At 42.3% G+C, this 14,466-nt stretch overlaps 1 protein-coding gene across 6 annotated transcripts in view; it reads left to right on the plus strand.

Moving 5' to 3' along the window:
• LOC118369588 (protein quaking) overlaps positions 1 to 12,862 on the plus strand; it is a 105,533-nt gene extending 92,671 nt beyond the window's left edge. For 3 of the 6 annotated variants that reach the window (XM_052498438.1, XM_052498441.1, XM_052498443.1), the window contains 2 exons: positions 1,122 to 1,209; positions 2,547 to 5,025. In XM_052498438.1, coding sequence (XP_052354398.1) covers positions 1,122 to 1,209; positions 2,547 to 2,941 — 483 coding nt within the window. In that variant the 3' untranslated portion in view covers positions 2,942 to 5,025. Of the gene's footprint in view, positions 1 to 1,121; positions 1,210 to 2,546; positions 5,026 to 5,329; positions 5,405 to 9,482 lie in introns of those variants that run through there. The other 3 variants (XM_052498440.1, XM_035754079.2, XM_052498439.1) reach the window with 2 other exon arrangements.
• The last annotated feature ends 1,604 nt before the right edge of the window (positions 12,863 to 14,466 follow it).

Consider the following 14,466-nt stretch of genomic DNA (forward strand, 5'->3'; position numbering starts at 1 on the left):
AGAATCGAACATACCACTACCACTCTAGGACAGAACTAGTACACTCTGTTGATTAAATACAGAGTCTGAGTGATTTAGTCCTGCAGTGCTTTTTCTTCAGAGACTTTTAATCACTGCAGACGTCACTTATTAAAGTATTGATGTTTAGATACAGGAGGCCTTTGAGTTATTTGTTGTTTTTGGCTCCTGGGGATTTGAGACTCGGCTCAGATTGTTTTCCGAAAGTACTTTTACTGTGATTCTATAGACACTGATTCTATAGACACACACACACACACACACACACACACACACACACACACACACACAGTACAGGGCTTGAGAATGTACCATCTCAGGTCAAAGCCTTTTCCTTCCCCTCATCTTCTCTTCTTTACCGCATTTTCCCAAATCAAAGTTCTGATAAAGGGAACATTTTGCGTTACATTTTCAAAAGTTAATTGTTGCTCCAGGCGTTGAGATTAAACATCGCACTGATGTGAAAAAGTTGGACTCTGATGAACAAAGTGTTTCTCCTCCAATTCATTACTCTGGCAGATGAGCCGATTATAGTGGATGTAAATATTACAGATGCTATGGCAGATTACCCTGCTGCTGCTGAATCTAGATCTGGGTTGCTGCTGGATCTTTTTAAACTGCCAATCAATGGCTTCAGTACACAGAAAGGAGCACAAAGGAAACAATTCGGATAGTTTAAATTGGTGGGAAGGTTTATGCATCTCTGTGGTGTAGTCTGGGAGGATACCATTTAGGGCTGTTCAGTAGATCTGGATGCTGTGTGTGTGTGTGTGTGTGTGTGTGTGTGTGTGTGTGTGTGTGTGTGTGTGTGTGTGTGTGTGTGTGTGTGTGTGTGTGTGTGTGTGTGTGTGTGTGTGTGTGTGTGTGTGTGTGTGTGTGTGTGTGTGTGTGTGTGTGTGTTTAGTGACTGTGTACGGTTGTCAGAAGATTATGCAGTGTGATCCACGTGTGTTCAGACGTGAGTCGCCATTCAATATGTGTTGCTGTAATTCCAGCACACTGGTGATCTTTGTCTCACATACCAAATAAATCTGTCCATTAAATTGACATTTCAGTTTCCATAGACCTTCATCAGGTTTTGTCTGTCTGTCTGTGTTTTGCAGGCGGAGGGAGAGGACAGCCTGAAGAGGATGCAGCTGATGGAACTGGCCATCCTCAACGGCACCTACCGAGACGCCAACATCAAGTCACGTAAGAATGACATCACCGCTCCCCCTCCCAGTCCCCGGAGCGGGGCGGACTCTGACTGACACAGTAGAACAGCCCTTTGTGTGTCCGGGAGCTCATGGGTGTAATTCAAGCTGCTCCTTTTCTCTCACAACAAGTGAAGAGCGTTGTGTGGTGCCATGCACAGTGGCTGAACTGAACGGAGGGTGCTTTTGGCAACGTTCAGCATTCCCCTCGGTGCATTCTCCTATTGGGTGGCACTCGGTCGAGTCGAGGTCTTTGAAGGGGGGAAGAGAGGAGGTCTGGCTATGACTGGGCGTCCATTTTGTGTCACTGAGGGAGATGCGTGCGTCATTCCAATCACATGGTGTTTGTCCTAAACAAATCCCGGCCAGTACTGCTGTGCCAGATTCTAACTCAATACTGGAGATGAATGGAGACCAGCCTTGAATAGCTCTCTCACATAACGCTAAATGCTGTGTAGTGGAAGCTAAGGCCAGTGTGTCCACCAGTTTGTTTAAGTAGCTTGTTTTCCTGTTCCTGACTTATCTGATATGCTTTGTGTCCTATGACATGTGTGATAGATGCTAACTTCTGTTTTGTCTCCTCCTTTTTCTCCCTCCTCTCTTCCCCTCTCTGTCTCTCCACACATCCTTCTCTTCACCTCTCTGTCTCTCCACACATCCCTCTCTTCCACTCTCTGTCTCTCCACACATCCCTCTCTTCCCCTCTGTCTCTCCACACATCCCTCTCTTCACCTCTCTGTCTCTCCACACATCCCTCTCTTCCCCTCTCTGTCTCTCCACACATCCCTCTCTTCCCCTCTCTGTCTCTCCACACATCCCTCTCTTCCCCTCTCTGTCTCTCCACACATCCCTCTCTTCCCCTCTCTGTCACTCCACACATCCCTCTCTTCCCCTCTCTGTCTCTCCACACATCCCTCGCTTCCCCTCTCTGTCTCTCCACACATCCCTCTCTTCCCCTCTCTGTCTCTCCACACATCCCTCTCTTCCCCTCTGTCTCTCCACACATCCCTCTCTTCACCTCTCTGTCTCTCCACACATCCCTCTCTTCACCTCTCTGTCTCTCCACACATCCCTCTCTTTCGCCTCTGTCTCTCCACACATCCCTCTCTTCCCCTCTCTGTCTCTCCACACATCCCTCTCTTCACCTCTCTGTCTCTCCACACATCCCTCTCTTCACCTCTCTGTCTCTCCACACATCCCTCTCTTCCCCTCTCTGTCTCTCCACACATCCCTCTCTTCCCCTCTCTCTCTCCACACATCCCTCTCTTCACCTCTCTGTCTCTCCACACATCCCTCTCTTCACCTCATCCTCCTGTGCTTCCCTGCTCACTCCAGCTGCCCTTGCCTTCTCTTTTGCAGCGAACGCCCAGGCGCCCCGCATCATCACCGGCCCCGCCCCTATGCCCCAGAATGCCCTGCGCACGCCCACCCCGGCCGGCCCCACCCTAATGCCCCTGATCCGACAGATCCAGACCTGCATGCCCAACGGCTCGCCCCACCCGGGCGTCATGACCCAGGGTCCCGAGGCGGGCCTTATATACGCGTCGCCCTACGATTACCCCTACACGCTGGCCCCTGCCACCTCCATCCTGGAGTACCCCATCGACTCCAGCGGGGTGTTAGGTAAGAATGCGTGCCCCTGCGATTGCCCCGCAGCCCCCCACCAACACTACCACCCCCACGGCCAGTGGAACCCCGCCCCCACGCTGATCCTGCGCCACACCTCCTAAATAATCCCCCCAGTCAGCAACTGAAAAAAACATTCCAGCTCTTTACTGCATCTTTCTTTTCACTGTCACGAGACACTTCTCTCATCTAAAAAGCCCTTTAAGTAATGTGTGCATAAATAAATAGGCTGTTAAGTGCTCCACTGGCTCGATGTGAATTATAAGAGGGAGCTGTTTTATTTGGGAAAAGGTCCTTACCCTCCTCTCTCCCGGTCCCCGCATACACACGTGGCCCTATAGCTTTGAAAAAGCCACTTAAGAAAATCAGATTAGAAATATCATATTACCAACACAACGTGACTCCATTAAGAATGCTCCCAAAGGCACAGTGTAAACCTGAACTGCTATCAATGCATCAAAATGCCAACAGCAGCTTGTCCAATTGGGTTGAGCACATTCTCAATAGTCCGTCTGTACCGTGTCAGCCCGTAGCAGCCAGTTTTCTGCCCAGTGCAGTGGACCAAGCCTCCAACTGTGTGTCTGGGTCAAGGGAGAGGGGGTGTTACTGTGAGGAGAGGGGCGGGGGGTGGAGGTCGAGGAGCGGCGGAGCCCGGCGAAGATTTCACCCTGTCTCTCTCTCTTGTGTAACCAATACAGCGTCCTCAAAGGCCGAAGAGCTGCCCCTCTACCTGGGGTTTCAGACCTGTCACTTTCCCATCACTGTGCAGCGAGGAGAGCCCTCCAACCGGCCTCCCTTTTAAAGAAACACCCCCTTCCCTCCCTCCTTCCCTCCATCCCCTCACACAACACACACACACCTCCTCCTCCCCCCCTCCCTCCCTCCCCGCCACCACACGTTGGACTGGTCGAGGATCGGCCCTCTCTGAACAACAACAAGCCACATGGGGAAGCCTCAGCCCTTCCTCTTTGAACGTCTGTTCAAAGTGGCGTGTGTGTTACTGATCAACCCTTTTTGATTTCCTGTCCTGATGATGATGATGATATATATGTGTATGATGATGAGGGAGAATAAGCACTGAGCCCCACACTGCTGGAGACCCCCCTTGGGGCTGGGTCCCCCTTCACCCTCTTTCTTGGGTGTGGCTCTGGGGCATCGGGAGAGGTAACATGCGGAGGTCGGGACAGAGTGGTTACGGAGCCAAGGGAGTGGTGGGGTGTGTTGGTGACGAGGTTAAAGCATCTACTGTAGGCTTGACAGGCTTTATTCACAAAGGGATTTTAGGACTTTCTGTCCCAACACTGACAGTCTTTACTTCACTCTTATCATAAAATTCACCTAATTATTATTTCAGCTCAAGTGTAGCCACTCGAAACAACAGTAAGTGAGTGAACAACATGGCCCTTTTGTATCGACTCAAAAGGAATGTCCTAAAATGGCTTTGGGAATAGGGCCTGGTGATGCTTCTCAAAGGACCGCCGGACACTCCTGGCACCAATTCCCGGTTCTCTTCCTTTATTTTATAGGTGTGGCTTTCCCCACGAAAGGCTAAAAGAATTTCAAGGATCCTTACTGAGCCCCTCATTCGATCTAAGTGTTAACACACAGACACTTTTGTTTCCCCAACGGCCTCTTAGTATATCGAACCATGAGTCAGGCCTATAGCAGTCAGACAGACAGACCCCCTCACTACTGATGTTTACACTGGCCCAACCTCCCCAAAGAGGCACAGCTCTTTATACCATGCATGATGTGTGTGTGGTGGTATGTGCATCCTGTACACACGCAGCCACACATGTATATGTTGTTTCACTGACTGCTATGTCTGGGCTTGAGAATCTCGACAAATACTGTCTCGCTTTACTAATCACTTAATTCATTGCCTTTTTTCTTCTTTTTTTTAAATAAGAGATGTTACTTTTTTTATTACTGCAAATGTGCCTAAAAGCTTTCGTCTCTGGGCTTTAACCAGAGAGTGAGTGATCAGTATTATATTTCAAACGAATAACTAGAGAGATGCACTTCCTGATGCTCAACCTGAGATTATGTGACTAGTAAAGCTCCCTTGTGTGTGTGTGTGTGTGTGTGTGTGTGTGTGTGTGTGTGTGTGTGTGTGTGTGTGTGTGTGTGTGTGTGTGTGTGTGTGTGTGTGTGTGTGTGTGTGTGTGTGTGTGTGTGTGTGTGTGTGTGTATGAATGCATAAATGCCTAATGTCTGTGAATCTGTAGCAAGGACTCGAGTAAACAATGGATCCTTACAGTCAATGCTACTCCATTGTCATGGATGTTACTAAGTCCAATATTTCTCCTTGTTGCAACAAAATATATGAGTATAATTTGTGCCTTAACATGTATTTCTAATGATTTTTCCTAATACTGTTAGATGTTTGGTCATATATAAGCCTTTATGATATGATGAATTGAATTGATGGAAATGGTGAAGGATGAAATGACCTAATCCTTGTTTTGGTCATGTTGTTGCAATCCGAGCAGGTGCAGTGACTACTAAAGTTCGAAGGCACGAACTGCGGGTCCATCCTTACCAAAGGATAGTGACCGCAGACCGAGGTTAGTTTAGCTCCTATGCTTTTGTGTTTTATTGCTAATGCCTGCTCACTGTTGGTCCTGATCTGTTTTGCAATATGTACAAATTGTTAAGCTAGTCGTCCCAGTTTGTGATGTGATGCAACATACTGCACCCCCTTCCTACTCTTGGCCTCTGAGAACGTTTATTTAGGTGATTCTGAGGAATAGTGACCACAACACAGTAGGATAATGATGCTTTTGCTATCTAGGTAGAGACACAAACACGCATACCTGCATTTATAAAACAAACTACTCCACTCCATTATTTCGATGACTTTATGAATCTGACATGATGTTGATGACAAATAATGGACTATAGCCCTTCTAAAAGAAAGAATATACAATTATCTGTGTTTTAGTTTCCCCCTCTGTTGAACGAGAAGTTTGCAATTTTATGCACTTAAGTCTTCAACTCCTTATTAAGTGGATAATGTAACACTATAATTGATCAATTATGTCCATTTGTATTTATTTGTTTGCGGAAATTACTTTTTGGAGAATCTGACCCATTTTATTGTCAAAGACAACACAAAAGTGGGTGTAAACCTGTCATGTCCTATTTGTTTTGGTTTTTCACTGTCTAATTGGACTGCAGTAGCTTCCCATTTGTACTACAGTAATTTAGATACAACATTAAATAGTTTATTTAGTGTCAAAAGTCTCAACAGCGGCCTTATGAGTAGAGAGGGGTGGACACGTGGTGGGCTTTAGACTGGAAATAGCTTCTTCTGCAGATAGGTAAACAAACACAACTGCCAAACCCTTTACTCTCTGAAGTCTACCCATTTCCTGCCCTCCTTTTTTTTTTAAAGTCCATGCAGAACTTTTACTACCCTTACTGAATATTGAGAATCATTGAGGAAGTTATTGGAGAAGGAACCATGTGTGAAGTTACACAGGCAACTAGGAATTTGCGGGATCTGTAGTCTACAGTGTCTTCTCTTTTTCATCCTTAGACCTCAGTGCTTCATACAACAAGTGTGCCTTGTACATACACACACTGTGTATCATCACATTTACATTTCATTACAGATAATTACTTGTACCTAATCAAGGAAACGGTTGCAATGTGCCAGGGGATTTGATGCCAATGCCAATTGAAAACAGCCGACAAGCAGTGTATTTATTAATAAGGCTACATTTTAGTACATACATTGAAATAGAACAATCCAGTGAAATTAAATTAAAGTTCAATAACCAATTAATTAAATCACCTTTTTTTGCTGCTAAATGATATGGAACAATTAAAGAGAGAGTTCACCCAAATTACAAAATAACATATTGTTTTCTCTACCCTGTCAGCAGTCGGACAAGGTATGACACAGCAACACATGTTTTGGTTTAGTTTCCTTGACACTGTGTCCACAGTAATCCATTTTGTAATTTGGGTGAATTATCCCTTTAACATATAGCACTGTATGTTCATCATGTACAGTCATAGTGTCGCACTTTATACGTTGTTGGACATTGCTTGAATCCTTATACTCTTAAAAAGAAAACATATTTATGCCTATCATCAACATGACCCGTCACAGTAATGAGTCAGTGATTGTCTTTACAAAACAAAGTTCAGATACACACAGTATATTATACAGACTGTATCTAAGGATATTCAGATTTCACTGTAGAGCAGACTGTGAATTGCCTCTGAAAACGTTACAGGCCGAATCTGCCCTAAAACAAATAAGTAATGTAAAAAATAACTGTAACATGGAGTTCTTTAAGAAGTGCATATTATTACTAAAAGGTCCAACCTTAATCAACAGTAAAATAATCTGATAATGGTAACGGATAGGTAACACTGACTTAATTATTGAGAAACCAACATCAGATTAAATTGCACAAAGGCCTGTATTTAATCTACCTCTTCATAGGTTTGGGCCCCATACTCTGATTAACATTGTTACAACATTAAAAGTTTGGACAACACTTTATCCAAACATTAAGGTAATACAATAATAATATGATTGACATTTGTGATTCAGTGTGGTTCGGATGGTGAACCATGAGGCAGGTGGATTGAATGCAGGCCAACCAGTCAAACCTGTGTGTTTAGAGGCAGGCTGTCTCTGATGGAGGCGGGGGAGGAGGCAGATGTAAAATGGCATCTGAAATGTGGGTTTCTTTATCAGCTCATGTTGGCAAAGATGTTGAACAGTCTCAGTATAGTATCAAATAAGTGCATCAATTGGGTCTAGAGATTTATACAGTATATTCTGATTTAGATTTTCCTCTGGACATTTTACAGTGCATTTGAAAGCGTTATACAACAGCTCTCAAAGATACACAGTTTTCTCAAACTCTTAGTACAGTAAGATTTACAGCCTCTTGTCAATCTGGTGAAGAAGCCACACCTTTCTGTTTTCTTTACATCTGTTGCACTTTGCTTCGTTTGAAAAGAGAGACTTTACGCCACAGAACTTATTTTGCACTGAATGATTTAAAAAAGTAAAAAAGCATTTTTTTAAATTAAAAAAAAAAAAATCTCTTCTGCTCCAGTCAGAAGGGCAGACATGTTTAAAAAGTGACAACTACGACAAACCTCAGACGATGAAATAAGTAAATGAATACATGTATGATCTAAGCTGAAGAAGTCTTAAACGGACCACTGTGGAGTGGACAGAGAATTCTAGGGTTCCACTTTATGGGTGAGAAATTGCCAGAGTATGAAATGCATTTATTGAGAAGGAAACAAATCACCTTGAGACATTTTTTTTAACGTTTTACTGTAAGCTTCTTTTTATTTGTTGTTGTTGCAAAGAAAATAGTATATACTTGTGGCTTCTTGAAATATATATATAAATATATATATTAAAAATATAAAGCAGGAATGTATATGAAATGTCAGATTTTACTTGTATTTTGCAAAGAAATAGCCAGGATTATTCTAGAGGGCTATTTGTAGGAAAGACACATAGCAGCTTTATAGAACCACTTCAGAAAATGTCCTATATTTTTGAATATATTTTAGGGCTTTATACAAAAGACAGGACCTTTTCAGTGTTTATATGCTAGTGCATTTTATATCATGTGTCCTGTGAATTGTCTATTGTCTCCTAAGCTGAGGGTACCGGCTGAAGTGACAGCTTTAGCATGCTCACGGCTTCAACTTCCATGGCTAGTGTGCTATTCTAGAAAATACCATGTAGTGTTGCTTTGTACCATTAAGGCAAGGATTTTCATGTTTGTTGTAAATAGAAAACATACTTTAAAAAGGCAATAAAAAATTATATTGAGTAAAAAAAAACTATACACACTGTTTTGGCCCTAAATGATTTTGTCCACAATGATGTGGTCTTCTTGAATTTCTCATTGTGTCCTCTCTAAATTCATTTATTCTATAACAATAAGACTTATTAATATTCGTTTCCATTACTACTAGCCGCTTGACTCTTGAACCTCTGAAGGGCTCTAATGACTCTTAACAGTCAGTTAACAATCATTTTTACTGACTGTTGTCCAAGACTATTCCTTCCTCCATCTCATTTTGATCTTTTCTTCTGCCTTGATTTACTGTCTATTCACTTGACTGCTACTAACAATTAGACATACTGTTATTGTCTTATTTAAATTTCCTCCTTTTTAACATTTGAGCTATGGGGGGGGGCTGTCGTTCATATTATGTAAAATCATGCTTTCATGATTTTATGACACTGTATTAAAATATATGAAGAGTTATTCCTGAATTATTGGATTCAATCAACCCACCATTTGAATTGTCCTGTATCTATACTAACAAAAGAATGCATTCCTTTTTTTTTCTCCTTTTTTTTACACAACGTTCTCACTCCAGCGCTCTGGCTTTGGTCAAAGGTGTTGTGAAAGATATGGAAACACATTGTGACACGTGTAAGTTGGTCAGTCCCAGTTATGGAGAAATCGTATGGTGGGTTGAATGGATGCAAGGTATACCTCTGATTGGTTAAATCATATTGTCATCCTGCTGTCACTAGCCGAGACTAATCTCCTCTCAATCTTTGTTCTTTCCTTTCCTTTTTGTTTCTCTCCTTTATTATTTTTCTCTCCTTTCTGTTTGTTTGTTTCCTAACCCTTCCCCCAGCCGCCACTGGCAACTAACCCCTGACCTTCTGACCTCTGAACTCTTCACACACGATGACCTGGCCATTGCCTGCCCGCAGATCAGTTCTCCGGTAGAAAGAAAGAACACATAAAGCAGCCTTGGCTTGTTACAGTCAGTCATGGCACAGCTTCTCATCAGCCGAATAATGGACACACTATAATGGCTTGGCGGGCCACTCCTGCCTGTCCTGTCTGCTTAATAGGGGGACTGACCCTGGCTCTAGACCTGCACTGAATCATTGTTAAGCAATAAGGTCTGAAATGCCCCCTCTGAGCATCACTGAACGAGTCCCCAGCCAGGCAACTTCCAAACACACCACACCATACTCTAAAACACCCTGGTAACGGCTGGTCGCCTCATCCGGACTGAAGATGAAGAAGGTTGGCACCCTCCCACGCCTCCGACCGCCCAAACCCACCGTACGCATGTCGCCCAGGTGACTTTCCCACTGTCATGGTAACGGAGCTGGCTCTGAATGTATAGCAGCGCGGTGAGGCCTTCCCGAGCAGAGTGCATGCACCTCTCTCTGTCTCTCTGTCTCTCTCTGTCTCTCTGTCTCTCTCTCTCTCTCTGTCTCTCTCTCTCTCTCTCTCTTTCTCTCTCTGTCCACCCATATATCCTTGCCAACTGATTACCCCTCTCCCTTCACTGACTCTCTATGAAATCCTGGTTCTGTTATGAAATGGAAATTGAGGGGGGTTCATTCTAGCAGGACTTGAAGAGAGACTAGGGGTCAAAAAGAGTATCAAGCGTATAGAAGGTGGAGTACCTGTCCCGTTACCTGGCATTGTTGTTGTTTTTCTACCATGAAGGAAGATCTTGCAGTCAACTGTTTTTTTTAGGATGTAAAAGCCATGCTTGCCTATCTGCTGTACAAATGTATTGAAATTGTAGATACATGTGTAAAAATGGGGGAGAGAATACCTATGTAAAGAAAATAGACACTTTTATTATACATGGGTGCTCATGGCAAAGAGAAATATCTATTTTTCAAAAACATAGTCTTTTATATCTTCAAGTATTGTAAAGAGAAATTAAAAATTAAACCCTTTATGTCATGAAAACAATCCTGTTTTATTTCTGTGGATGGAGAGGTGAAGACCAAAACAACCTTTCATTTGATTTCGGGGTTGAGCATTTAACTGAAGTGGAAAAACAACAAAGTGCCTTATTATGGTTTCTGATATCTGAATGTGTCATCCTCAGCCTTTAAGCTGCAGGCCAGGTCAGTACACACAGTCTGTCAGCCACAGAGATGCCCTTAGACGGAGTCAGTCACCTCAGCCTTGTTGCTACACTAGTCAGACACAGTAGGTCTCCTTCCACCATCATTTAAGTGTGACTCTAGGTAGGTACTTTTTGGTGGCTCCATAGAGTAGTAATATCAGTTATATATTAGTAATATACCAATTGTGTCGGAGTCTAGGTCATTAGACCCTTTGGTACTATGTCCTAAAGCAGGGATCATCAACTAGATTCAGCCACGTGACAATTTCTTTTTAAGTGGATGGTCAGGGGGCTGGGACATAAATACAAATCATTTGTAGACTGCAAATGTACTGCAAGAAGCCCAAACAGAAATCATATTTGACTAAAACATAATAGTTTCAAACCTTGCTCACATTTATATATGATCACAAATATCACTCTATTATGTGTGGTAATACTTTGGAAGAGATGTCCAAAATTAAAATCACTTGGAGCTGATTTGCCTGTTTTTACAGTCTTGTGGGGCCAATTAAAATCCCCTGTGGGCCAAATTCAGCCCGCGGGCCAGTTGGGTAACCCTGTCCTAAAGGGACAAATATATGATAAAAGAGAGCTGTAACATGTTCAGTTCGTATCTGAACTGAGAAAAGGATTGGTATTACACTGTGACGCCCCTGAGACTCCAGTTGTCTTTGTCTGTTGAGGATGGACTCATGCCAGTTCCTAGGTTTTACACACAAGGACATCTTGACATGCATCGTCTTTACAGTTAGTAGTGTTAGAAGTGTCATTTTGGACTGCCTTATGTAGGAGTTGTCATTGGCATAGACATCCCACTACCCGTGGAGCTGACATCCCACATCCCTCTACCATGATCTATCTCTCGACCACCTATCCCATTAGATGAGGACGTGTCTGTTTCTGCCCTCCTGATTTACTTCCTATAAAGGAGTATTGGGTCTGGAGTCTTACTGCTGACTCGACACGTGCTGTGTTAATTGGAGGAGAAGGGTTTATGTCATTGTGGTACCTAGTGATTGACTGTAAAGCCTGTGTGTACTTCCTGGTCTGCACCAAAAGATTGCTCCACATCCCCCTCTTTATTTACTATGCAACAGAATGGCCTCTGGTGGTGTATGAAGAGTTTCTGTGTCTCAGATTGTCTTCATGCGTGCCATTTCTTTTCAGTTACAGTATTTATGTTTGCGAAATGATTCTGCAGTGCAATTGCATACGATTATAATCCATTATGAATGATGAATACGTATGGATTCTCAATCATTAATATGATACGTGTTATTATCATTGTTATCGGAAGTCATTATTATATAAGACAATGGATTGACTTTGAAGCGAGGCGAATATGAATATTTGACATATAATCGTACTGGTGATAAAAGAATGGTAGCAAACAAATGGTTTCCTTGGTTGTGAGTGAAGAGACATCAGAACCAATATAGAATGGCATCCCATCCCTTAGTAATGTTACTGTTATGCTATTATCAGAGATTTTTTTTGTTATCTGTGTCATTTTGACAGCATTATTCTTGACCTGGTGTGGTTATTTTTTCTGAGTGTGCAAATCAAGCGTGTTATTCTGTAGGACCCCATGCTGTCGAACAACTGATCCTGTTAGCATTTACTCCATGGATGGTGTGTGACCATACCCAAATGATTTCCTATGAGAAAACAATATGTGTATTTGCAGCCATTGTTACAAGTTTATAATGTATTTTTCTATCTTGTTTTATATGTGTGTAAGAAGAAGAAAAATGTTAAATGACTTACATAAACGACAAAAGCAGCTACGTTATTTGTTTGATTTTGAGATTCTTTGTAGTTTATTAAATCTGGGTTTTTTTTGTCTCCCTAATCCTGGTCCTGGGGAACCAAAGAGGTGCACACATGATTCCTCTAACGACCAACTCATCATAAAACCTTTGATTAGTGGAATCAGGTGTGTAGTGCAAATATGTGCACCCCTTTGGGCCCCCAGGACCAGGATTAAGAAACACTGCATTAAATTGACTCCTTGACCAAGTCTTATCTCTATTACTGACTCAGATCATTTAACTTTTTCCTTTCCTCCCGTGTTTTGTTGTGACGTGTTAGACTTAGCCAGTATTATTTAATAAATGATTCCAAACAGACGTATTAATGAAGATGTTCTGTTTTATTACCATTCTGAGGGCACGGCATCATTTTAGAAAGAGAGGCTATAGGAGTTATTATGTACTGGGTGGTTTGAGCACTGAATGCTGATTGGCTGACAGCTGTGGTACGACAAAACATTTATTAGTACTACTCTAATTACATAGGTAACCAGTTTATAATAGCAATAAGGCACCTCAGGGGTTTGTGGTATATGGCCAGTATACCACGGCTAAGGACTGTGTCCAGGCACTCTGTGTTGCGTCGTGCTTAAAGAACAGCCCTTAGCCATGGTATATAGGCCATATACCACACCTCCTCTGGTCACTGCTTAATTATCATGCATCTGTACAATGTAGTGGTAGTTTGCAGCTATGAAGTGTTAGATGACACATGAACCATATCTATGAAGGAATATAGCCTCTTAGACCACTTGGCCATTTGATTCAATCAAACATAGCAGATGCTTATTTTATAAGCATGTTGTTCTCTTAATAGTATCTTATGCAACATCCCTCAATTTCAGAGTTCTTGAAATAGTTTTGAAAAATCCTGTTATGACTTCTCATTAACTTATTTTCTTAGACCAAAGTATTAATCTTTGTTTAATTTCAAACCCCCCATAAAATACCCAGGTTGGAAGTAAATATTTGCTACTCCCCTCTACATCCAGGGTAAAAACTCAAAAGGATTTTCCATAGTTTGTTATGGATACTCTGAAGTTTCATGGAGGAGTCGTATCGAATCCTAGAAAATGGGGACATCCCAGGAGAAGGAAGCTCTATCTCATTGGCCTAGAAAGTTTATGGAAATGGAGGAAAATGCAAGTGGTGGGTGTGGCACAATTTTGGTAGGTCAAGGGTCATAAACAAATTTAACTTCAGGAAATATTACTGCAAGAACTACTACTTAGTGTAGAACCACATTTTATATTCAACACTGGCTTAACCAGAATAACAATGACAAATGAGCCTAGTGAGTTGACAAAATGGTGAATTAAGCAATAATAAATTAAGCAATATAGCCAATATACCACGGCTAAGGGTTGTTCTTAGCACGACTCATCGCAGAGTGCCTGGACAAAGCTCTTAGCCGTGGTATATTGGCTATATGCAATCAACCCCGAGGTGCCTTATTGCTATTATAAACTGGTTACCAATGTAATTAGAGCAGTAAAAATAAATGTTTTGCTCTATCTGTATTATACGGCCTGATACCTACAGCATAAGACCTATAGCATCTGATGTCACAGGAAGGCCAAAAAGATCATCAAGGACAACAACCACCCGAGGCACTGCCTGTTAACCCCACTACCATCCAGAAGGCGAGGTCAGTACAGGTGCATCAAAGCTGGGACCGAGAGACTGAAAAATAGCTTCTATCTCAAGGCCATCAGACTGTTAAACAGCCATCACGAACACAGTGAGGCTACAGCTTACATACAGACTTGAAATCACTAGCCACTAATAATGCCAATTTAATAATGTTTACATATCTTGCATTACTCATATAATGTACATACTGTATTTTATACCATCTATTGCATCTTGCCTATGCCTCTCAGTCATTGCTCATGCATATTTTTGTATGTATATATTATTCC

The sequence above is a fragment of the Oncorhynchus keta genome, chromosome 36 (genome assembly GCF_023373465.1).
Source record: "Oncorhynchus keta strain PuntledgeMale-10-30-2019 chromosome 36, Oket_V2, whole genome shotgun sequence".
Taxonomy (NCBI): domain Eukaryota; kingdom Metazoa; phylum Chordata; class Actinopteri; order Salmoniformes; family Salmonidae; genus Oncorhynchus; species Oncorhynchus keta.